This window comes from Oncorhynchus clarkii, chromosome 7, assembly GCF_045791955.1.
Source record: "Oncorhynchus clarkii lewisi isolate Uvic-CL-2024 chromosome 7, UVic_Ocla_1.0, whole genome shotgun sequence".
Taxonomy (NCBI): domain Eukaryota; kingdom Metazoa; phylum Chordata; class Actinopteri; order Salmoniformes; family Salmonidae; genus Oncorhynchus; species Oncorhynchus clarkii.
In genome coordinates, this window is record NC_092153.1 from 12,527,683 (window position 1) to 12,552,797 (window position 25,115).

General features: G+C 42.4%; 1 protein-coding gene across 1 annotated transcript; it reads left to right on the plus strand.

Moving 5' to 3' along the window:
• The first annotated feature begins 7,259 nt into the window (after positions 1-7,259).
• On the plus strand, positions 7,260-23,031 carry LOC139412891 (zinc finger protein 583-like). The gene is made up of 3 exons (XM_071159719.1): positions 7,260-7,567; positions 12,136-12,495; positions 21,740-23,031. The coding sequence occupies exons 1-3, from the start codon at positions 7,375-7,377 to the stop codon at positions 22,600-22,602; spliced, it is 1,416 nt and encodes a 471-aa protein (XP_071015820.1). The 5' UTR covers positions 7,260-7,374; the 3' UTR covers positions 22,603-23,031.
• Positions 23,032-25,115: the final 2,084 nt, after the last annotated feature.

Genomic DNA, 25,115 nt, shown 5'->3' on the forward strand with positions numbered 1-25,115 from the left:
TGAGGTTATATCCTTCCTGTTTGGCCCTGTCCGGGGGTATCATCGGATGGGGCCACAGTGTCTCCTGTCCCCTCCTGTCTCAGCCTCCAGTATTTATGCTGCAGTAGTTTATGTGTCGGGGGGCTAGGGTCAGTTTGTTATATCTGGAGTACTTCTCCTGTCTTATCCGGTGTCTTGTGTGAATTTAAGTATGCTCTCTCTAATTCTCTCTTTCTCTCGGAGGACTTGAGCCCTATGACCATGCCTCAGGAGTACCTGGCATGATGACTCCTTGCTGTCCCCAGTCCACCTGTCCGTGCTGCTGCTCCAGTTTCAACTGTTCTGCCTGCGGCTATGGAATCCTGACCTGTTCACCGGACGTGCTACCTGTCCCAGACCTGCTGTTTTCAATTCTCTAGAGACAGCAGGAGTAGTAGAGATACTCTTAATGATCGGCTATGAAAAGCCAACTGACATTTAATCCTGAGGTGCTGACTTGCTGCACCCTCGACAACTACTGTGCTGGTCATTTATGAACATTTGAACATCTTGGCCATGGTCTGTTATAATCTCCACCCGGCACAGCCAGAAGAGGACTGGCCACCCCTCATAGCCTGGTTCCTCTCTAGGTTTCTTCCTAGGTTTTGGCCTTTCTAGTGAGTTTTTCCTAGCCACCGTGCTTCTACACCTGCATTGCTTGCTGTTTGGGGTTTTAGGCTGGGTTTCTGTACAGAACTTTGAGATATCAGCTGATGTACGAAGGGCTATATAAATAAATTTGATTTGTCCTAAATATTTCAAAAACTAAAAGCATTGTATTTGGGAGTAACCCTGGATTGTATACATGGTCAAAACATGTTGATACAACAGTAGGTCAGATGGGGAGAAGTCTGTCCATAACAAAGCACTGCTTTGCCTTCTTAACAACACTATCAACCAGGCAGGTCCTACAGGCCTAGTTTTGTCGCACCTGGTCTACTGTTCAGTCGTGTGGTCAGGTGCCACAAAGGGGGACCTGGGAAAATTGTCTCAGAACAGGGCAATATGGCTGGCCCTTAAATGTATATGGAGAGCTAACATGAATAATATGGATGTAATTCTCTCATGGCTCAAAGTGAAGGAGAGATTGACTTCACTACTTGTTTTTGTAAGAAGTGTTGACAAGCTGAATGCACTGAGCTGTCTGTTTAAACTACTAGCACACAGCTCAGACACCCATGCATACCCCACAAGACATGTCACCAGAGGTCTCTTCACAGTCCCCAAGTCCAGAACAGACACCGGGAGGCGCACAGCACTACATAGAACCATGACTACATGTAAATCTATTCCACATCAGGTAACTGGTAGCAGTAGAATCAGATTTAAAAAGCAACCTTATGGAACAACGGGGACTGTGAAGAGTGGCAGACCAGGGGGATGGGTCAAAACGTTTACACAGATCAGACATGGACAGAGTAGGATTAGCTCAGTTTCAAAGGTGTTTATTAAAATAATAGTCCAAAAGAAAATAATAGGTCTCCCCCAAGAGACCCTCTCTAGGATACAGTCTTCTGGGCTCCGGGTCTTACTGTATCCCCCAAGAGACCCTCTCTAGGATACAGTCTTCTGGGCTCCGGGTCTTACTGTATCCCCCAAGAGACCCTCTCTAGGATACAGTCTTCTGGGCTCCGGGTCTTGCTGTATCCTGTGGGGGTCAAAAGTAAACTCCTTCATGTTACCTCTGGTACCATCCCCAACTATACAGGAGTCCTTTCCTCCCCCAGTCTCTCCTGTGTGCTGCACTTCTGGCAGCTTTATGGTACTTGTACAGCTGGTGAGCAATCAGCCCTTGATTACTCACCAATCCCCAAACAGCCCCAATTAGTCCTGGCCGGAGATCCCGTCGAGACCTGGCACGTCCAGCAGATGGAGCCATCGCCTCGTGATGTTTTCTCCGTCTGTCACCAAATGCCCCCCCCCCTTTAGTTTTTACACTGCTGCTACTAGCTGTTTATTATCTATGCATAGACACTTTACAAATTACCTCGACTAACCTGTACCTCCGCACATTGATTTGTGCGGAGGGGGGGGGGCATTTGGTGGCCATTTGATTAGCTGTTCTTATGGCTTGGGGGTAGAAGCTGTTCCGGAGCCTTTTGGTCCTGGACTTGGCGCAGAGAGAACAGTCTATGACTTGGGTGACTGGAGTCTTTGACCATTTTTTGGGCCTTCCTCCGACAAAAAGTTACATATTGCAGCTTTTTATTTTACCGTTATTTAACTAGGTAAGTCAGTTAAGAACAAATTCTTATTTACAATAACGGCCTACCCCTTCCAACACTGGGCCAATTGTGGACACCCAATCACGGCCGGTGGTGATACAGCCTGGAATCGAACCAGGGTCTGTAGTGACGCCTCTAGCACTGAGATGCAGTGCCTTAGACCGCTGTGCCACTCAGGAGCCCAGGTGCTTTAATTAGAAGATACTAAAAGACAAAGCAAAGGCATTAAAAAAAGTGGTGTTATGTCTGGTTGGGACCCATATTGAAACTGAGGGCAAAACTTGGTCCAGGTAATGTGGCTCAAAGATCTCGTACCTCAACATAAAATATTTGGGAATATACTGACTGACAACAATGGTTTTCCATGAAATGCTCCAATACGGCAGGTGGTGTTATTGTAATGAAGTCTTTTTTTCACCGACCAACTTTAGTGAAACGACAACAAGGTCGCTATCAACCGGTACGCAGAATCAGAGAGAGAGAGGTTTCAACCAACATCTCTTTAATAAAACTAACAGTTTGACTTTCATAACCATTGCCAATATGTCCAAACTACAGTTGTTGAATGTGTTCGTCACCGAGCGTTTGTCAGCAGCTGCTGTGGAGATATTCGTGGTCGTGGAGAAGATTATAGATCGAGCGTCTACGGAGGCTGTTGGACATGGTTAGCAAACCAGAAATAACGTTACACAGAGGTTTGTAGCGTAATGCAGTTGTTGTAACGAGATTTGACATGTAGACGAGTTAATAGACTAGATGCATGTGGCACGTTGTGTTATGCGGAAGGGTACATGCATTGTGCCCAAATTGATGACGTATGGAGTCGAGTGGAGACGAATGGATTCGGTTCAGTCAGTCGTCCTGGTGAGACTAGTTTATGATGGCTAGTTGTCAACGACCCCATTTATTTCGATGGGCAAGGGAGAAATGACTTGTATTATTGGTCACCATTCTAGACATCACCGTGACCTGCCAATTATCTAACGTAACGAATTAAAAACTCGATCCATTGGAATACTGCGTTACAAATGCTTATTTCAAAGAGCCAAGTATCAGTGGTTGAAAACTAGGTATGTTGCACTGGAACACATTTTAATATGAAAAAAGCCATACATTGGGTCCGCCATGGTTCAGTGTAGCCTAGTAACGCTAATATATGGAATATACAGTGCATTCGGAAAGTATTCAAACCCCTTCCACATTTTGTTACATTACAGCCTTATTCTAAAAAGGACACAATTTAAGTTTACCCTCATCAATCTACAGACAATACCCCATAATGACACAGCGAAAACAGGTTATACATTTAACACTTACATAAATATTCAGACCCTTTGGTATTATACTAAATTGAGCTCAGGTGCATCCTGTTTTTATTGATTATCCTTGAGATGTTTCAACAACTTGATTGGAGTCCACCTGTGGTACATTCAATTGATTGGACATGATTTGGAAAGGCACACACCGGTCTATATAAGGTCCCACAGTTGAAAGTGCATGTCAGAGCAAAAACCAAGCCATGAGGTCGAAGGAATTGTCCGTAGAGCTCCGAGACAGGATTGTGTCGAAGCACAGATCTGGGGAAGGGTACCAAAACATTTCTGCAGCATTTGAAGGTCCCCTAGAACACAGTGGCCTCCATCATTCTTACATGGAAGAGGTTTGGAACCACCAAGTCTCTTCCTAGAGCTGGCCACCTGGCTAAACTGAGCAATCAGGGGAGAAGCGCTTTGGTCAGGGAGGTGACCAAGAACTCGATGGTCACTCTGACAGAGCTCCAGAGTTCCTCTGTGGAGATGGGAGAACCTTCCAGAAGGACAACTATTCTCTGCAGCACTCCACCAAATCAGGGCTTTATAGTAGAGGGGCCAGACTGAAGCCACTCCTCAGTAAAAGGCACATGACAGTCCACTTGGAGTATTCTCTTTGGCCTGAATGCCAAGCGTCACATCTGGACCTGGCACCATCTCTACGGTGAGGCATGGTGGTGGCAGCATCATGCTGTGGGGATGTTTTTTCAGCGACAGGGACTGGGAGACTAGTCAGAATCGAGGGAAAGATGAACAGAGCAAAGTACAGAGAGATCCTTGATGAAAACCTGCTCCAGACCGCTCAGGACCTCAGACTGGGGTCGAAGGTTCACCTTCCAACAGAACAACAACCCTAAGCACACAGCCAAGACAATGCAGGAGTGCCTTCGGGACAAGTCTCTGAATGTCCTTGAGTGGTCCGGCCAGAGCCCGGACTTGAACCCGATTTGAACATCTCTGGAGAGACCTGAGAACAGCTGTGCAGTGACACTCCCCATCCAACCTGACAGATCTTGAGAGGATCTGCAGAGAAGTATGGGAGAAACTCCCCAAATACAGGTGTGCCAAGCTTCTAGCTTCATACCCAACAAGACTCAAGGCTGTATTCGCTGCCAAAAGCGCCTCAACAAAGTACTGAGTAAAGGGTCTGAATACTTATGTAAATGTCATATTTCCTTTTTTTTGGTCATTATGGGGTATTGTGTGTAGATTGATGAGGGGGAAAAAACAATTGAATCAATCTTAGAATAAGGCTGTAACGTAACAATGTGGAAAAAGTCAAGGGGTCTGAATACTTTCCGAATGCACTGTACCAACGTTTACTACCTGAATTATTGGGATCATCTGGTTACCACCAGTGTTTGGAATACATTGAGCTCGTTGACAAAAACAGCCTGGGAGGCCTTTTCACACGGGGATGTATTTGTCAAAGGTGGGTCTGTGTAAACTATGAGGTTATATTGGAGAAAGGTTGATAGCAGTGAATGTCATCAAATGATTTACTGTTACAGTATTTCTAAGTAGCAGCCATATCAGACAGGGAAACTAAGAGCATTCAGATGTTTCTGCCTGACTGTGGCACTCTACCTGAGTTTGAGTTAAGATTTTCTTGTGATTACAACAAAACTACTTATTTGACTAAACTATAGATTTAAATAAATTGTGATTCTTTAAAAAAGATGGGCCTGACTGACGTGGACTGTTTCCTCACCTTATTCTCCTTGTGGTTATCCGTGGTTGTTGGTTGTTCAGATTCATTCTGTTTTTATCTGAGTAATCTCACAAGTTCCAACTTTGGCAGACAAATTTCAAATTCAGCACATCTCAATCAGATCATGTGAAGGGGAAGGAGTTCCCATAGGTCGTTTGGCGGCCCTTTACGAAAACAACGAGAGCTAGTTACGATGACTGACTGAACAGAATCCGTTCGTCTCCACTCAACTCTCGCTGCGCGACATACGTCATCAATTTTGTGCTCCAGGCGTGTCCGTATTGCCTCTCTCATGCCAAAGAGCTTTGTCTCTTCCTCGGTCGATACTAGTTACCACAGCAACAAAGGCATAAATCCCACCTATTTCAAAAATGTATCTGAAAATGTTAAACCTAACCTTAACCACACCTTAAATTAAGATCAAGAAGCAAATGTTCGTTTTCACTATTTTGCCAATTTTGACTTTGTGGCAACTAGTTGAATCCCTCTTCCTCTCTGGCTATGCGCACCCATGAACGCAACTCCTGGTTCGCCAACATTGCTTTGTTAAGTCACGTGCTGGGGTACCGGCTATAAGGACACTCCGGTCCTGTAAACAAGTAACCAAAATCTAGAACTGACCCGTTACCTTAGTCCTGACCATAAACGTAACCTAATTTGAACTAATTCTCAAATTAAATATTTTTTTGTATGTCAGGAGTGTCAGTATAGCCTTTTCTGTGCTGTAGTGTAGACTAGTCAACAAACTAGTTTTATTTTTGAGCACAGAGAGGCGTTCCTAACAAAATGAGACATTAAGATAAGTCTATATTGATTGAATATATTTTTTCCCCTCCAGACTTCCAGTGGAACCCCAGTCTGGGGCAGGATGACCCAGAACCCACACAGATTAAACAGGAACAACAGTAGCTCAGACTCAGTCAGGAGGACCCACCTCAGCCCTCACATCTTTCCAAAACCAAACTGTGGATGACGTAGAGAGGAGCGCTCTACCTATCATCATAACTGAGGAGATCAAAACAGATCCTGATGTAGAGAAATACAGAGTACCACAACCAACCAGTGATCAGCCCCACTCAGTTCATCCAGACTGTTCTGCTGCAGTGGAGAAACTATATCAGTGTAAACAATGTGGCAACAGCTTCACATGTAAGGGATACTTGACCATCCATTCAAGAACACACACAGGAGAGAAATCTTATCTGTGTAAACAATGTGACAAAATGTGACAAAAGGTTTAACCAGAAAGGTGACTTGGACAGACATACAAGGGTACACACAGGAGAGAATCCCTATCAGTGCAAACAATGTGGCAAAAGGTTTAGCCAAAAGGGATACTTGACAGTCCATTCAAGGATACATACAGGGGAGAGATCATATCAGTGTAAAGACTGGCAAAGCCTTCAACCAGAAGATATAATTGACATTGCATATGAGAGCTCATGCAGGAGAGAGACCATATATCTATATCTATCTAGCGCTCAGTTTCAGGGACCTACACTGCTGGCTTCAGGAAGTCGTCACAGCTGTATCTAAGACAGAACACACTCCTGTTCTGCGTATACACAAATAACAACTGTACGCAAAAACAGTGACCTCACCGTCATCAAATACCTGTATGCGGACGACATGGCTCTGGTTGCTTGCCTGGATGGCAAATCCAGCTCAAGTTTCTCCCAGTTAATTGATGACCTCGTGACATGTTTTGACAATAGCTTAATTGACGTCAATTTCACCAAAACCTACCCTCCAGGACACTGCTGGCTACAGGAAGTCCTCGCGGCTGTCTACAACAGAGCACACACGCCTGTTCTCCGTTTTGACGACATACTCTAGTTGCTTGCCTGGATGGCAAATTCAGCTCAAACTTCTCCCAGTTCATTGACGGCCTCCGGACGTGGTTTGACGTGCTCCAAGACAGCAGGGGGCGCTAATGTAATGCAGTCTTACACCGTTCGCGGTTGATGAATAGAAAACACAGCACGTGACATTGTTGTTTACAAAAGGTATCTATCTACCAGGTAGTGTAAACCCGCTAGGCTGAAGCAGACAGACGTTTCAACATTTCTTTGATAAAACAAACAGCTAGACTTTCATTGTCCTCGCCAATATGTCCAAACTACATTTGCTGAATGTGTTCGTTACCGAGCGTTTGTCGGCGGCTGCTGTGGAGATATTCGGGGCCGTAGAGAAGACTATAGCGGAGTATCGGGAAGAAATCTTCCGTTCAGCAAAGGAGAACGAGCGTCTACGGAGGGAGATGGACATGATTATCAAATCAGATATACAGTTATACAGAACAGGTCTGTAGCGAGTTAAACGTATAACAATATTTTACTTGTAGAATAATGGTACTAGACAATTTATGTGGCACGTTGTGCAATTCTCACCCTGACCGCAACTCTGGGGAGTAATCATTAGTGCAAACAAATGCAAAATGAGAATTTATATTAAACAAATTCAGGTAGATCCCTTTCCATTTCGTTCCGTTTGCTTCCGTCTAAGAAAAGTTTTGCAACAGAATCAGCGTAAGGAATACACCCCTGGTTTGCCAACGTTGCTTCATTGAATCACGTGCTGTAGTGTAGACAGAAAAGGGTGCAGCGTTGAATTTAACGGAAACGGAACGAATAGTTGAAAAAGTTTGGATTATGGTGCCAGAGGGCGGTTACCATATGGTGATGGACGACTTTTTGCGATTTCAGACTGAGGGGATTCGATTAACCTGCCCGGGTTGAACCGCTAGCCAGGGCTACTCAAATCGAATGGTAATCTGCGCATCATTCAGGAACATTCAACATCTCTTCTCCATAAAATATAAAGTACCAGTCAAAAGTTTGGAGACACCTACACATTCAAGGGTTTTTCTTTATTTGTACTATTTTATACATTGTAGAATATTAAATTATGAAATTACACATATGGAATCATGTAGTAACCAAAAAAGTGTTAAGCAAATCAAAATATATTTGAAATTCTTCAAAGTTAGCCTCCCTTTGCCTTTTATTACAGCTTTGCACACTCTTGGCATTCTCTCAACCAGCTTCATGAGGGAGTCACCTGAAATGCATTTCAATTAACAGGTGTGCATTGTTAAAAGTTCATTTGTGGAATTTACTTCCTTCTTAATGCGTTTGAGACAATTGGTTGTTTTGTGACAAGGTAGGGGGGTATACAGAACATAGCCCTATTTGGTAAAATACCGATTCCATATTATGGCAAAAACAGTGCAAATAAGCAAAGACAAACGACAGTCCATCATTACTTTTAAGACGTGAAATAAAGGTCAGTAAATGTGGAAAATGTCAACAACTAGTGCAGTCGCAAAAACAATCAAGCGTTATGATGAAACTGGCTAGCAGGAGGACTGCCACAGGAAAGGAAGGCCCAGTGTTACCTCTGCTGCAGAGGATAAGTTCATTACAGTTACCAGCCCAAATAAATGCTTCACAGAGTTCAAGTAACAGACACATATCAACTCCAACTGTTCAGAGGAGACTGCGTGAATCAGGCCTTCATGATCGAATTGCTACAAAGAAATCACTACTAAAGGTAGATGATCTCTGCATATGTGATTCCCACCGTGAAGCATGAAAGAGGTGTGATGGTGTGGGGTACTTTGCTTGTGACCCTGTCGGTGACTTATTTAGAATTCAAGGCAACCAGCATGGCTACCACAGCGATACGCCATCCCATCTGGTTTGTGCTTCGTGGGACTCATTTGTTTTTCAACAGGACAATGATGCAACACACCTCCAGGCTGTGTAAGGGCTATTTTACCAAGAAGGAGAGTGATGGAGTGCTGCATCAGATGACCTGGCCTCCACAATCAACCGACCTCAACCCAGTTGAGATGGTTTGGAATGAGTTGTACCACGGAGTGGAGGAAAAGCAGCCAACAAGTGCTCAGCATATGTAGGAACTCCTTCAAGACTGTTGGAAAAGCATTCCAGGTGAAACTGGTTGAGAGAATGCCAAGAGTGTGCAAAGCTGTCATCAAGGCAAAGGGTGGCTACTTTGAAGAATCTAAAATATATCGGCCAGAACGGAGCACCTGGCTCACAACCGGGAGGCAGCCCGGTTCCAAAACAAATGCAGTCAACGCTAACCCGGTACACCAGGAGCATCGAATCCCCTCGTGTTTACACATATGTATTAGGTAATACCACCTAGCGACCAGGGCTGTGTTCAGTTCGCTTGAAAGTGCCTTTAAGAACATCTAATAGTCAAAGGTTAATGAAGTACAAATGGTATAGAGAGAAATAGTCGTGTAATTCCTATAATAACTACAACCTAAAACTTCTTACCTGGGAATTTTGAAGACTCATGTTAATAGGAACCACCAGCTTTCATATGTTCTCATGTTCTGAGCAAGGAACTTAAACGTTAGCTTTCTTACATGGCACATATTGCACTTTTACTTTCTTCTTTGTTTTTGCATTATTTAAACCAAATTGAACATGTTTCATTATTTATTTGAGGCTAAATTGATTTTATTAATGTATTATATTAAGTTAAAATAAGTGTTCATTCAGTATTGTTGTAATTGTCATTATTACAAATAAATATACAAAAATTGGCCGATTAATCGATATCTGCTTTTTTTTGGTCCTCCAACAATCGGTATCGGTGTTGAAAAATCATAATCGGTTGACCTCTAATGCACACGCACAGTTTCTAGTGGTTGAAGTATTGCATTGCAACTAGATTAGTATTTTGTGAAAAGGGGGACACGAGGGACGGCTTATTCATAGCAAACAGGTTAATATCAAGATGCAATAATTTGCCATTAGTGAGGAGAGGAAGTCTAATTTGTTTATCTTTGCATTTTAAAATAATTAGAAATAAGTATATTTCCTAGGCTATTATTTATTTCATTGCATAATAAAATCCTCTACTTTTTGCAATGGTTTCACACTCAGGAGGTAGCCTATAGTCCTACAACAGTGATACCTTTCGTTCTGTCTCTAGTTTAATGGGACCCACTTCACAGAGGTCAATAGATAAGCTACAGTATTGTGCGGTATTTTGCAGTATAAAATCTGATCTGGAGCGCAGGTTATTAAGGTGTAGGTTACTTCTATAGTTTGAATACTCTAATTTAACATTTCTTCAGTAGCCAATATTGGATTTATACACAACTTTTCATAACCATTGTAGAATATTTTTTTCACCTTTTCTGGGCATGCTGGGTTCATATTCCCGAAGTAGCCATAGCCTATATACAACAAATTACCATGCGCATCTCTCATTTAATTGGGCCTATTAGATACGCTATTATTTCAAGTATTTAGCTCTATGCATCAGGAAGGAAGCTGGTTTATAACAAAGTAGAATTTAACAGGTGAACAGACAGTTGATATTTTGCATTGAGGTGTATGGATACCACTGTGAGTAGACACTGTTTCAAAATTTGCGGGCAGTGCAGCATAGGTTCGAGAAAAAGTTCATGCAAAACATGCCCTATTAAGTTCAAACGATCTGTTTACAGGTCCACAGCCATTTGTAATTGTACAGCAAGTTTAACATTGTGCCATCCCCTCCAAAGACATTTGATCAAGTTCACTATTGCTATTTCCTTTAGAAACATGCTTCGGCCTAATTCAAATACTTTAAAAGTATACATCAAATAAGGGCGTTATTGTGAACGATAAGCGTCTTTCAGGCAGAGTTTTAATGCTCGTTCACGAGTGCACAGTTTCAGGACGGGTCTGATTTTATAACCGTAAACATGCGTATGTATGGCGTGCGCCAAGTTGATACATCTCAATATTTTTGTATGTGCGCGAACTTTTCAGAAATGGCGCACGAATTTAATTGGTGTGAAATTTAAGTAACGTTATAAATGAGGCTGGTCTACTTATGCGGCAACCAGATAATATGAGCCTATGAGGTGTCTCGGTTTCTACACCTTCTCTGTCGTAGATGCTGCGTTCATAGCCAAGTGGGAAAGTGTTAATTACCAGCGGTGGAGTCGTAAATACGAGTTGGATGCATTCACATGCTTTGAACTCGTTGAGAAATGCAGATTGGCCAATGGCAAACAAGCTGCTTCAACCATAATCTAAAAATACAGTTATCATGCTCACGAACAAATTGTGTATATTCATAGATTTTATAAATAATGTTTTGTTGCATTTACCGGCCAAAAATGCCATTCTCAAGATGATTATCTTAATGTGTGACGTCAGGTTCAGCATGTGGGATAAGTCGGAGTTTGGGACGATAGATGAGTTTCCCACTAGTATTTACCAGTTGAAGGGATGTTTTTTCCCTGTCGTATGTGGCAAATACCATCTTCCCATTTGTTATGAACAAAGCAAGACCAGTCTTCTTCTAAAGTGGGATTTTAGGGCAGACAGCGTCATTCATTCAAAATGCACTCAGAACCAGGTCTCCAGCCAGTACTCTGTGTAGCCCCTCGTCCATGACATCATTCAACCCTAAGAGGTGTTCAGCTTCAGATATGATATCGATCAATCTTGAGTTCTTATCCACTCCGGCAGTGCAGTTTATAACCATAGCGATAAATGCCAAAGTCCACCTTTTTCACAACGAGGGTATCTGGACCCTGCACCTGGCGAACACAGGACTAGAGTACGGTGTCTCCACCATGGAAACCGACCCACTAGCACTTTCTTTCACTCTTTTGGCTGCCTCGGTATAAGAGACACTGGACAGCTCTTATCCTGGAAATCTCTGCCTCCTTCACCCTAACAGGGAATTCAGGGAGCTCATTTTCATGTTTCCCATCAGTGTAGACAAGACAACAAATCGTCTAGTTTTTTTTGCACAGACAGGCCTTCCAAGTAAAAGTACAGATTTTGTATTAAGATAAGTCAATGTTGATTTAATTTTTTTTTTTTTCCAGACTTCCAGCTACTCACTCCCTCTGTTCCCCATGAGCAGCAGAACTGTGAGCAGGAGTGGAGCCCCAGTCTGGGGCAGGTGGACCCAGAGCCCACACAGATTAAAGAGGAACATCAGGAGTTCAGACTCAGTCAGGAGGACTCACCTCAGCCCTCACATCATTATCAAAACCAAACTGTGGATGATGGAGAGAGGAGCGCTCTACCTATCATCATAACTGAAGAGATCAAAACAGAACCTGATGTAGAGGGCTACAGAGTACCACAACCAACCAGTGATCAGCCCCTCTCAGTTCATCCAGACTGCTCTGCTACACTGGAAAAACCATATTGGTGTAAACAATGTGGCAAAAGCTTTACACGTAAGGGAAACTTGACCTTGCATTTAAAGATACACACAGGAGAGAAACCTTTTCTGTGCAAACAATGTGGCAAAAGGTTTAACCAGAAGAGCAACTTGACCATCCACACAAGGGTACACACAGGAGAGAATCCCTATCAGTGCAAACAATGTGGCAAAAGATTTAACCATAAGAGCAACTTGACCAGCCATGCAAGGATACATACAGGAGAGAATCCGTATCAATGGAAAGCTATTTAAGACTTCATCAGTGTGTTCACACGGGATAAATCTTACCAGTGCAAATAATGTGGCAAAAGCTTTGGTTATTTATTTATTTTTTATTTCACCTTTATTTAACCAGGTAGGCAAGTTGAGAACAAGTTCTCATTTACAATTGCGACCTGGCCAAGATAAAGCAAAGCAGTTGACACATACAACAACACAGAGTTACACATGGAGTAAAACAAACATACAGTCAATAATACAGTAGAAAAATAAGTGTATATACAATGTGAGCAAATGAGGTGAGATAAGGGAGGTAAATGCAAAAAAAGGCCAAGGTGGCAAAGTAAATACAATATAGCAAGTAAAACACTGGAATGGTAGATTTGCAGTGGAAGAATGTGCATTGTAGAAATAGAAATAATGGAGTGCAAAGGAGCAAAATAAATACATATAGTAGGGGAAGAGGTAGTTGTTTGGGCTAAATTATAGATGGGCTATGTACAGGTGCAGTAATCTGTGAGCTGCTCTGACAGCTGGTGCTTAAAGCTAGGGAGGGAGATAAGTGTTTCCAGTTTCAGAGATTTTTGTAGTTCGTTCCAGTCATTGGCAGCAGAGAACTGGAAGGAGAGGCGGCCGAAGGAAGAATTGGTTTTGGGGGTGACCAGAGAGATATACCTGCTGGAGCGTGTGCTACAGGTGGGTGCTGCTATGGTAACCAGCGAGCTAAGGGGGGACTTTATCTAGCAGGGTCTTTTAGATGGCCTGGAGCCAGTGGGTTTGGCGACGAGTATGAAGCAAGGGCCAGCCAACAAGAGCGTACAGGTCGCAGTGGAGGGTAGTATATAGGACTTTGGTGACTAAATGGATGGCACTGTGATAGACTGCATCCAATTTATTGAGTAGGGTATTGGAGGCTATTTTGTAAATGACATGGATGGTCAGTTTTACGAGGGTATGTTTGGCAGCATGAGTGAAGGATGCTTTGTTGCGAAATAGGAAGCCAATTCCAGATTTAACTTTGGATTGAAGATGTTTGATGTGAGTCTGGAAGGAGAGTTTACAGTCTAACCAGACACCTAGGTATTTGTAGTTGTCCCCATATTCTAAGTCAGAACCGTCCAGAGTAGTGATGCTGGACGGGTGGGCAGGTGCAGGCAGCGATCGGTTGAAGAGCATGCATTTGGTTTTACTTGTATTTAAGAGCAGTTGGAGGCCACGGAAGGAGGGTTGTATGGCATTGAAGCTCGTCTGGAGGGTTGTTAACACAGTGTCCAAAGAAGGGCCAGAAGTATACAGAATGGTGTTGTCTGCGTAGAGGTGGATCAGAGACTCATCAGCAGCAAGAGCGACATCATTGATGTATACAGAGAAGAGAGTCGGCCCAAGATTTGAACCATGTAGCACCCATAAAGACTGCCAGAGGCCCGGACAAAAGGACCTCCGATTTGACACACTGAACTCCATCAGATAAGTAGTTGGTGAACCAGGCGAGGCAATCATTTGAGAAACCAAGGTTATCGAGTCTACCGATGAGGATGTGGTGATTGACAGAGTTGAAAGCCTTGGCCAGGTCAATGAATACGGCTGCACAGTATTGTTTCTTATCGATGGTGGTTAAGATATCGTTTAGGACCTTGAGCGTGGCTGAGGTGCACCCATGACCAGCTCTGAAACCAGATTGCATAGCGGAGAAGGTGCGGTGGGATTCGAAATGGTCGGTAATCTGTTTGTTGACTTGGCTTTCAAAGACCTTAGAAAGACAGGATAGGATAGATATAGGTCTGTAGCAGTTTGGGTCAAGAGTGTCCCCCCCCTTTGAAGAGGGGGATGACCTCAGCTGCTTTCCAATCTTTGGGAATCTCAGACGACACGAAAGAGAGGTTGAACAGGCTAGTAATAGGGGTTGCAACAATTTCGGCAGATAATTTTAGAAAGAAAGGGTCCAGATTGTCTAGCCCGGCTGATTTGTAGGGGTACAGATTTTGCAGCTCTTTCAGAACATCAGCTGACTGGATTTGGGAGAAGGAGAAATGGGGAAGGCTTGGGCGAGTTGCTGTGGGGGGTACAGTGCTGTTGACCGGGGTAGGGGTAGCCAGGTGGAAAGCATGGCCAGCCGTAGAAAAATGCTTATTGAAATTCTCAATTATAGTGGATTTATCGGTGGTGACATAGTTTCCTATCCTCAGTGCAGTGGGCAGCTGGGAGGAGGGGTTCTTATTCTCCATGGACTTTACGGTGTCCCAGAACTTTTTTGAATTTGTGTTGCAGGAAGCAAATTTCTGCTTGAAAAAGCTAGCCTTGGCTTTTCTAACTGCCTGTGTATATTGGTTTCTATCTTCCCTGAAATGTTGCATATCACGGGGACTGTTCGATGCTAATGCAGAATGCCATAGGATGTTTTTGTGTTGGTTAAGGGCAGTCAGGTCTGGAGAGAACCAAGGGCATGCTTATTTAAGATGTTTTTTTTTTTTTTAATAACCAGGCATCCTCTATTGACGGGATGAGGTCAATATCCTTCCAGGATACCCCGGCCAGGTCGATTAGAAAGGCCTGCTCGCTGAAGTGTTTCAGGGAGCGTTTGACAGTGATGAGTGGAGGTTGTTTGACCGCTGACCCAGATGCAGGCAATGAGGCAGTGATCGCTGTGATCTTGGTTGAAAACAGCAGAGGTATATTTAGAGGGCAAGTTGGTTAGGATGATATCTATGAGGGTGCCCACGTTTACGACTTTGGGGTGGTACCTGGTAGGTTCATTGATAATTTGTGCGAGATTGAGCGTATCAAGCTTAGATTGTAGGATGGCCGGGGTGTTAAGCATGTTCCAGTTTAGGTCACCTAGCAGCACAAGCTCTGAAGATAGATGGGGGGCAATCAGTTCACATATGGTGTCCAGAGCACAGCTGGGGGCAGAGGGTGGTCTATAGCAGGCGGCAACGGTGAGAGACTTGTTTATAGAGAGGTGAATTTTTAAAAGTAGAAGTTCAAATTGTTTGGGTACAGACCTGGATAGTAGGACAGAACTCTGCAGGCTATGTTGCAGTACATTGCAACACCGCCCCCTTTGGGGATGGAGATTTCAGAGTTTTGGGGGTCTTCCTAAGCCAGGATTCAGACACGGCTAGGACATCCGGGTTGGCAGAGTGTGCTAAAGCAGTGAATAAAACAAACTTAGGGCGGAGGCTTCTAATGTTAACATGCATGAAACCAAGGCTATTATGGTTACAGAAGTTATCAAAAGAGAGCGCCTGGGGAATAGGAGTGGAGCTAGGCACTGCAGGGCCTGGATTCACCTCTACATCACCAGAGGAGGAGTAGGATAAGGGTACGGCTAAAAGCTATGAGAATTGGTCTAGGACGTCTGGAACAGAGAGTAAAAGGGGGTTTCTGGGGGAGATAAAATAGCTTCAAGGTATAATATACAGACAAAGGTATGGTAGGATGTGAATACAGTGGAGGTAAACCTAGGTATTGAGTGATGTTGAGAGAGATATTGTTAATGTTGTTATAAACAGCCATACATCACGTATGAGCACTCACATTAAAGGGCATACATTATATTACTGCAGTGAGTACAGCAAAAGCTTCAGCCTGAAGTGAAAGTGAAAACAACATGATACTTTGTGTCATTGTGGATTTCTTCTCACATCCAACTTGTAAATTAATGTTATGTTCTGTTTTTTGGCACTTGACGACAAAACAAATTGAGTTGTGAAAATCATCAGTCAGTATTAGATTTCTTAGCTGAAACTAGCTCTCACTTTCAGAGACCTACAGTGCATTCGGACAGTATTCAGACTATTCCCATTTTGTTACGTTACAGCCTTATTCTAAAATGGATTACATTGTTACGTTACAGCCTTATTCTAAAATGGATTACATTGTTTTTCCCCTCATCAATCTACACACAATACCCCATAATGACAAAGCAAAAACATTTGTTTCAAAATTTTAGCAAATGGATCTCTCTGTACTTTGCTCCGTTCAGCTTTGCCTCGATCCTGACTAGTCTCCCAGTCCCTGCCACTGAAAAACATCCCCACAGCATGATGCTGCCACCACCATGCTTCACCGTAGGGATGGTGCCAAGTTTCCTTCTGACGTGACGCTTGGTATTCAGGCAGAGTTCCATCGTGGTTTCATCAGACCAGAGACTCTTGTTTCTCATGGTCTGAGAGTCTTTAGGTGACTTTTGGCAAACTCCAAGCGGGCAGTCATGTGCCTTTTACTGAGGAGTGGCTTCCGTCTGACCACTCTACCATAAAAGCCTAATTGGTGGAGTGCTGCAGAGATGGTTGTCCTTCTGGAAGGTTCTCCCATCTCCACAGAGTGACTATCAGGTTCTTGGTCACCTCCCTGACTAAGGCCCTCCTCCCCCGATTGCTCAGTTTGGTCGGGCGGCCAGCGCTAGGAAGAGTCTTGGTGGTTCCAAACTTCTTCCATTTAAGAATGCTGGAGGCCACTGTGTTGTTGAGGACCTTCAATGGAGCAGAAATATTTGGTATCCTTCCCCAGATCCGTGCCTCGACACAACCCTGTCTCGGAGCTCTACGGACAATTCCTTCTACCTCATGGCTTGGTTTTTGCTCTGACATGCACTGTCAACTGTGGGACCTTATATAGACAGGTGTGTGCCTTTCCAAATCATGTCCTATCAATTGAATTGTAGAAGTTGTAGAAACATCAAGGATGATCAATTGAAACAGGATGCACCCGAGCTCAATTCCCAGTCTCATAGCAAAGGGTCTGAATACAGTATCTGTTTTATATTTTTAATACATTTGCAAACATTTTCTAAACTGTTTTTGCTTTGTCATTATGGGGTATTGTGTGTAGGTTGCTGAGAATGATTTATTTTTTCCCCGATTTTAGAATAAGGCTGCAATGTAACAAAATGTGGAAAAAGTGGAGGACAGCTGGCTTCAGGAAGGCCTCACCATATCATTTGAGGAAAACTTTCTCTCTGTATTTGTGTTTTTTGTTTTTGAAATAAATTGTCTACATCTAAAGGAAAAGGAAGTCCTCACCACTGTATCTAGCACAGAGCACACATTTGGATTTCTAAACAATAGAAGTTCTTATTCAATTGTTTAACAATGACACAGGATATTTGGGCCACTACCTTCTATCTGTACCAACGGCTGCATGTTAGAATATTGAAGGATTCTATCACATCTGTGTTGACAGTTGATAATGCAGCAAATAATTTGTTTTAATAAAGTAGTTTTTTCAATGGATGTCATAGTGAAACCCTATTTTTCTCTGTTGAACATGATTTCTGTGATGGTTCATATCAGGAAGGTTTAATACATCCTCTATCAGCTCTATTCCCTGCCTCTTATCCCCAACCCTATCCTGAACCGTTTTCATAAAGCGTCTGACATGAGGGCTGATCTAGGATCAGTTCACCCCTGCCCATTCATTATAATTGACATCAAGCATATCCAATGAGTGCTGATCTAGGATTCGATTGCCCCTGTCCAGTCATTATAATTGAAAAAGCAAAACTAGATCAGCACTCCCAATCAGATGCTTTGGATCTGATTCCGATTTAGGAAATTATGCCTTTTTTACGCCCTTCTCAGTAGTTGGTATTCAGACTTACCATATGAAGGTGCATAATGGGCTTTGCAGGTGTGATTATTTTGTGTGCGCTGAATAAATGTAATTCAACCACTAAAATCCACTGGCCAACAGATGTTCTCATTGAGTTTTAATTCAGAAAGGTTTTCAGGTCATTTATCTTAAGCCGTGATCCCTTTTAAATACAGTGTATCTTCAATTGGAATTTTGTCGACAGACTAGAATACATTGAGAGAACGAGTTCAGAAACGGTTCAGAAAATAGGGGTAAATGAAATTAAATCCATATCCCTATTTTCTGAACCTGTTCTCTCGATGTATTCTAGTCTGTCGACAAAATTCTAAATATTGCGCCATGGGTTTGTTTCAAGCTGTTACGGCTAAGTCTGTGCCTCAGCACCATAATGATTTAATTAGCCTGCATCCATTTTTTTGGTAACACTTTACTTGACACCTAGCATCATAACGCGTTATGACACGGTCATATTCATGTCAATATGTCATAACAGCTGACAACTTGTCATAACCTGTCCATAATATCGTCATAACACTGCCATGACCCATATATTTACACCTGTTGTGACACATTGTGTTATTTTATGGCTGGTTAAGACGCCTACATAAGAGATTGGACTCGAGTTAATCAATGTGATTTGTCCATAAATATACAGGTATACCTCTCAATGGTTGCAGAATCTTGTCTATTTTTGCTAACTTTTTATTGAAATTTCTTGTGGTAAATGAATTGATATCTTTAAGGATATGAATATCAAGTATGTCTACTTCACCATCAGGCCATTTTATAGGTAAACTACAAGGTCATGTAAAAATGTTGTCTTTTAACAATCCAATACATAAGGTACACTTATCATAATTGGGTTTAAGTCCAAAGAGGATAGAAAATGGATCAAGATCTTCAATGAGACTGTGCAGGGATCCAGATTTGCATATTTAAGAGGTCATTTTAGTTATTGGCATACATTGACACTTTCGTTTTCAAGCCCTGGATTTCTAACCCCCAGAATTGGGGCCTTTGTGAATACAACCCCATGGCCCTAACCATGTTACCTCCTCCCAACTGGTGTCTCCTGGGACATGGTGGTTTTTCATGCAAAGGCATGAAAAAAACGTATCGTTGTTACAGAATATACTGACTGACAACAGTTAGAAATATAAACTAGCAATTCAGAGTATAGTCTGCTAGAAACGAAGAAGAAGACATTTTAGCTAAATTTGGTGTTGGGGGTAGGATCCAGTGACTGGTTTTCCATTAAATGCTCCAAGACAGCAGGTGGCGCTATTGTAATGCAATCTGTTTTTCACCGATCGCGTTGTGTAAGGAGCACACCGTCCATCGTTGTTTACATATGTTATAGATTAGATCTGCTAGACCAAAGCAGACAGAAGTTTCAACATTTATTTGATCGCCAATATGTCCAAACTACAGTTGCTGAATGTGTTCGTCTCCGAGCGTTTATCCGCGGCTGCTGTGGAGATATTCGGAGCCGTAGAGAAGACCATTGCAGAGTTTCAGGAACGAATCTTATGTTCAGCAGAGGAGAACGAGCGTCTACGGAGGCTGTTGGACATGGTTATCAAACCAGAGATAAAGTTACACAGAATTGGTGTGTATAGCGAGCTACAGTTGTGATACGATATTTGTATATTTAACGTCACTAGACTAGATAATTCAGATGGTACGTTGTGATATGCGCACTCTTAGCCCAATATTATACATTTGATCAATTATTTATTTCATTAACTAATAAAACGAGGTTTAAATAGCCAGTAGATGCGACATGTTCGCTTACAGCTGCACTAGGGTCGGACAGGCTTCCTGCATAGATTAAGACCCCGTGGAGGGATGACAATTCGGAGTACAACGCATTTCTCAACTCTGGATTGAGATACATTTTTCGAGACATATCTCGCAGAAGCCTGTCCAAATTTACTGCAGCTGTAAACACGCGGGTTGGATATGCTGGCTGAGGTCTGAAGGGTATTCCATAACGAAAGCGTTTGAGAACTCATGGTCCAATGACTGTATCTATAGTAGACCCACGTGTCTCGCGTCTGAAGCTATCTACACCCTAGTTCTGATTATACCCATTTGTCCCGCGTCTGAAGCTATCTACATCCTAGTTCTGATTATACCCATTTGTCCCGCGTCTGAAGCTATCTACATCCTAGTTCTGATTGTACCCATTTGTCCCGCGTCTGAAGCTATCTACACTCTAGTCCCGATTAGCTAAACACATTTACAGTGCATTCGGAAAGTATCCAGACCCCTTGACGTTTTCCACATTTTGTTATGTTTCTGCCTTATTCTAAAAAAAATGTTTAAATCCTCATCAATCTACACACAATACCCCATAATGACAATGCGAAAAACATATCGCTGACCAGTGAACAAGAAACTATTAAATCCCGTTTTTAGATGCTACCCCCCCTCTTCAAATAATGATCTAATATGGATGCCAATGTTTTGCACTACATAGCCTATTTCCATCTGGACATTCCAAAACACTCCGTCTTGCTGAATGCCCCCCTGTCGGTTCTTCCGGGACTCAATAGCTGACAACAGACGGTTGTGAACCACAGACAGATGTGCTTGCAAAGCAGGAAAAAACCCATTGACGTCCATATTAGATTTTGATTGGGGGGGTAGCATATAAAACTGGATTTAATAGTTCTTTGTTCACTAGTTCTTTGTTCAAGCAGTTTCTGCAATTTCTGTTATTCAATACGTTTCAATGGGCTTTATTAGTAAAGGCCAAAATTAATATTTTATCAAATAATTGTATGTATTTTTTTGATACCTAAAGGGGTCCTACAATTAAAAATCTAATAACTAAATGATCCATATAGTATGACCATCTTAAAACAATTCCATATGACAGCTTAGCATATTTTTACTCTTTAACTTATTTAGGCATGCCATAACAAAGAGGTTGAATACTAATTGACTCAAGACATTTCAGCTTTTCATTTTTAGTTAACTTGTAAACTTTTATCAAAACATAATTCCACTTTGACATTATGGGGTATTGTGTGTAGACCAATGACACAATCTCAATTTAATCTATTTTAAATTCAGGCAGTAACACAACAAAATCTGTCAAGGGGCGTGAATACTTTCTGAAGGCACTGTAGCTTTGGACTTGGGACACATGCTGCTAGTGGTCATTGGACCATGAGTTATCTCGAATGCAGCCACTATGAAATGCCCAAAGACCTCGTCACTAATTCATTAAATAATGAATGACAAGTCTAATATTGGAATAGCGCACCCTGAACATAACTTTGGTTGGCCAACATTGCTCTGTTGAATCATGCTGTAGCTAGTGTAGTAGACCATTCAACAAATCCTCTTGTTTTTAAGCACAAAGAGGCCTTCCAAACAAAATCACAATTTTTAGTCATTCAAAATATTGATTGAATATATTTGTTTCCCTCCAGACTTCCAGCTACTCACTCCAGTCGTTCCCCCTGAGCAGCAGAACTGTGATCAGGAGTGGAGCCCCAGTCTGGGGCAGGATGACCCAGAACCCACACAGATTAAAGAGGAACAACAGGAGCTCAGACTCAGTCAGGAGGACCCACCTCAGCCCTCACATCTTTACCAAAACCAAACTGTGGATGACGAAGAGAGGAGCGCTCTACCTATCATCATAACTGAGGAGATCAAAACAGATCCTGATGTAGAGAAATACAGAGTACCACAACCAACCAGTGATCAGCCCCTCTCAGTTCATCCAGACTGCTCTGCTGCAGTGGAGAAACTATATCAGTGTAAACAATGTGGCAACAGCTTCACACGTAAGGGACACTTGACCATCCATTCAAGGATACACACTGGGGAGAAACCTTATCAGTGCAAACAATGTGGTAGATGTTTCAATGTTATGAGTAACCTGAAACAGCATATGAGAATACACACAGGACAGAAATCTTATCAGTGCAAAGACTGTGGCAAATGTTTCAGTCGGAAGTGTGACTTGGACAGACACACAAGGATACACACAGGGGATAAATCTTTTCAGTGTGAAGACTGTGGCAACGCTTTCAACCAGAAGATAGAATTGACATTGCATATGATAATTCATAGAGAACAGAGAACATACAGCTGTCCTGTATGCAGGAAAAGTTACATGGCATTAAGCCATTTAAGACGTCATCAGAGCGTTCACACAGGGGAGAAACTTCATCAGTGCAAAGAATGTGACAAATGCTTTAGTTATAAAGGAAGCTTGAAGTTGCATATGAGCACTCACACAAACGGGATACATAATATCACTGCAATGAGTGCAGCAAAAGCTTAAGCCTGAAGTGAATCTGAAGTGAAAACAACAAATTATACTTTATCATTGTGGATTTCTTGTTACATCCAACTTTAAATTAATGTTATATTTTCTGGCACTAGACAAAAAAACGAATTGAGTTGTGTGTGTGGACGAGGAAGTATCACTCAGTGTCATCTTTTTAAGATGAATCTAGCTCTCACTTTCAGGGACCTACCCTCCAGGACACTGCTGGCTTCAGGATGTCCTCACCACTGTATCTAGCACAGAGCACACACTTGGATTTCTAAACAACAGGAGTTGTTATTCAATTGATTAACAATGACATACAGTATATCTTCTATCTGTACTGATGGCTGCATGTTAGCATATTGAAGTAGCCCATCACATCTGTATTGACTCAATACAGCAAATAAACGTTGTTTTAATAAAGCTGTTTTTTTCAATGGATGTCATAGTGAAACCCTATTTTTCTCTGTTGAACATGATTTCTGTGCTGGTTCATATCAGGAAGGTTTAATACATCCTCTATCAGCTCTATTCCCTGCCTCTTACCCCCAACCCTATCCTGGAACAGCATTCCTAAACTCTCAGACGCTTTGTCCATAAAGGCCCTGTGTCAATTTTACCTCATGACTGGTGTCTCCTGGGATATGGCTGAAAGTAAATCTGTGCCTTTGTTTGAATTATTGGGTCACAAAAACCTTTGTTGGGTAAAGGTCAGGCTGTAAAGGACTTTGTGAACCATTACCTTATACTGACAGTGGCTTCCTGTGAAAACTGTGAGCGTTTAAATGTAGGTCAGTGTGATATTTGACAGGCCACATTCCTAAGGAACACCAGCGTCATGGAGAATCCTCAACATTCCAACTGACCTGACCGCGCTCTCCACAACCGTGTCTCCTTCCCCCATCCCGAGCCTGACCCCAGAGGGTCCTGAGGTACAGTGTTGTGAGAATCAGGACCAGCTTTAACTGAGTGTTTGAGGTCCATCTCAGTAGTCATAAGTCCGACCCCTCCCCTTTTCCACTCCTTTGCAACTCTTCTGCAGGTCGTTGTTTTGTGAGAGAAGGGTTCTCCGTTAACTAAAGTAACTGGAGTAAAAAATCAGGTAGATGATAGCAGGATAGCTATAATGATACTTTTTGCCTGTGCATACTGCTCTCAACACATTTTGGGGTTGTGGTTAATCCTCCTATGGTAGTGACTGTCAGAAATGCCACTATAATGGCAAACTTGAACTGCTGCTGACCTGACACCAAGACGACTGTCTCATCATCTCTAATAAAACGTGGCAAAAGAATGTTGTAGGGATTTATTCAGATAGATATTACTAGATCCACAAAAATGTATACTTTTATCCAAATATTTGCCTGTAGGATTAGGGGGACAGTGTAGCTGGTGCCCGTCTTACAAAATCAATAAAGATTCAACCACAAAGTTGACGCATCATGAAATATAAGACAAATATTTCTGAAGATAATAAACGGGTGGTCCCACTTCTAAACTAATCCTCGGCCACCTGTGGGATGGTTTGATTTGGCCCTATTTGGTCAATGCCTCCTAATAATCTCCAGTCATTTATCAATCAATAAGAACTGAATTTGAACTAGTACTGGCCGCTTAACATTTGTCTGGGTGACTTTTGTCAGAATCGGTAGTTTCCTCTGTTCCCTGTGTTTCCAGGGCAGATCTGGGTCTGTGTTTGTTATCATAGGCTGTGATAATTGCTCCTCAGGCTCCCACCAGTACAAACTAAATGAAGGCCTCTGAAAAGAAGGCCAACCTGAAATGAAGTCCAACTGAAAGGAAGGCCTCTGACAGTTGTGGCCAGAAACATTGTTTTAAATTAGATTCATGTAAGCAGGCATTGTTCGTGTGCCAATGGTGGAAATGCCAGATTAATTTCAGAGAGAAATGGGTCAAGAAAACAGAGAGAGGAGCTGGAGGGTATAGGACTCTTTTATTACTAGTTTTCAGAGTGGAAATATGTAGGAGAAAAATTCCCTGAGGTCTATCATCTAGTTTTCAAAGGGGCCAGAGACCGTAATAGATGACATAGGCCTGCTAGCAGAAAACAATAGACCCTAGATATGATCACTGGGAGGGTAAATACAAATATAGCTAGCAGACGTGATACACATTACAAAGGAATAACATGTAGACCTATCTGAAACACTACAGAAAAAAGTACTACAATTGTTGCATACAGCAAACATAATCAAAAGTTGCCATAAAAAGACTTACTGTAGTACTTATTTCTCAAGTACTGATTCAAGTACTGCATTGAAACACGATCTTGATGACAATCCAATGTCCCAGTTTTATCTGACAGCCTTTCAGCGTCAGTGGCAATTGAGGAATACTGTCAGTAGAACAATGGTCAATTGGTTGATTCAGGGTCCTCTGACTATGATGGAGGGTATCCACAGCTTTTTCAAGCCATTCTTGGGCAGCTATAAAGAGAGACGTGAGCCACTAGATTATGGCTATCAGGATGGCGATCGCTGCCACGGGACAAACAGAGTGGATAC

Excerpts from the sequence above, each read along its gene's own strand:
- LOC139412891 (XM_071159719.1), top strand. The coding sequence starts at position 7,375 with ATGTCCAAACTACATTTGCTGAATGTGTTCGTTACCGAGCGTTTGTCG. Across the intron at positions 7,568-12,135 it reads TATACAGTTATACAGAACAG|ACTTCCAGCTACTCACTCCC; the intron begins GTCTGTAGCGAG and ends TTTTTTTTCCAG. Across the intron at positions 12,496-21,739 it reads ATGTGGCAAAAGCTTTACAC|ACTTCCAGCTACTCACTCCA; the intron begins GTAAGGGAAACT and ends GTTTCCCTCCAG.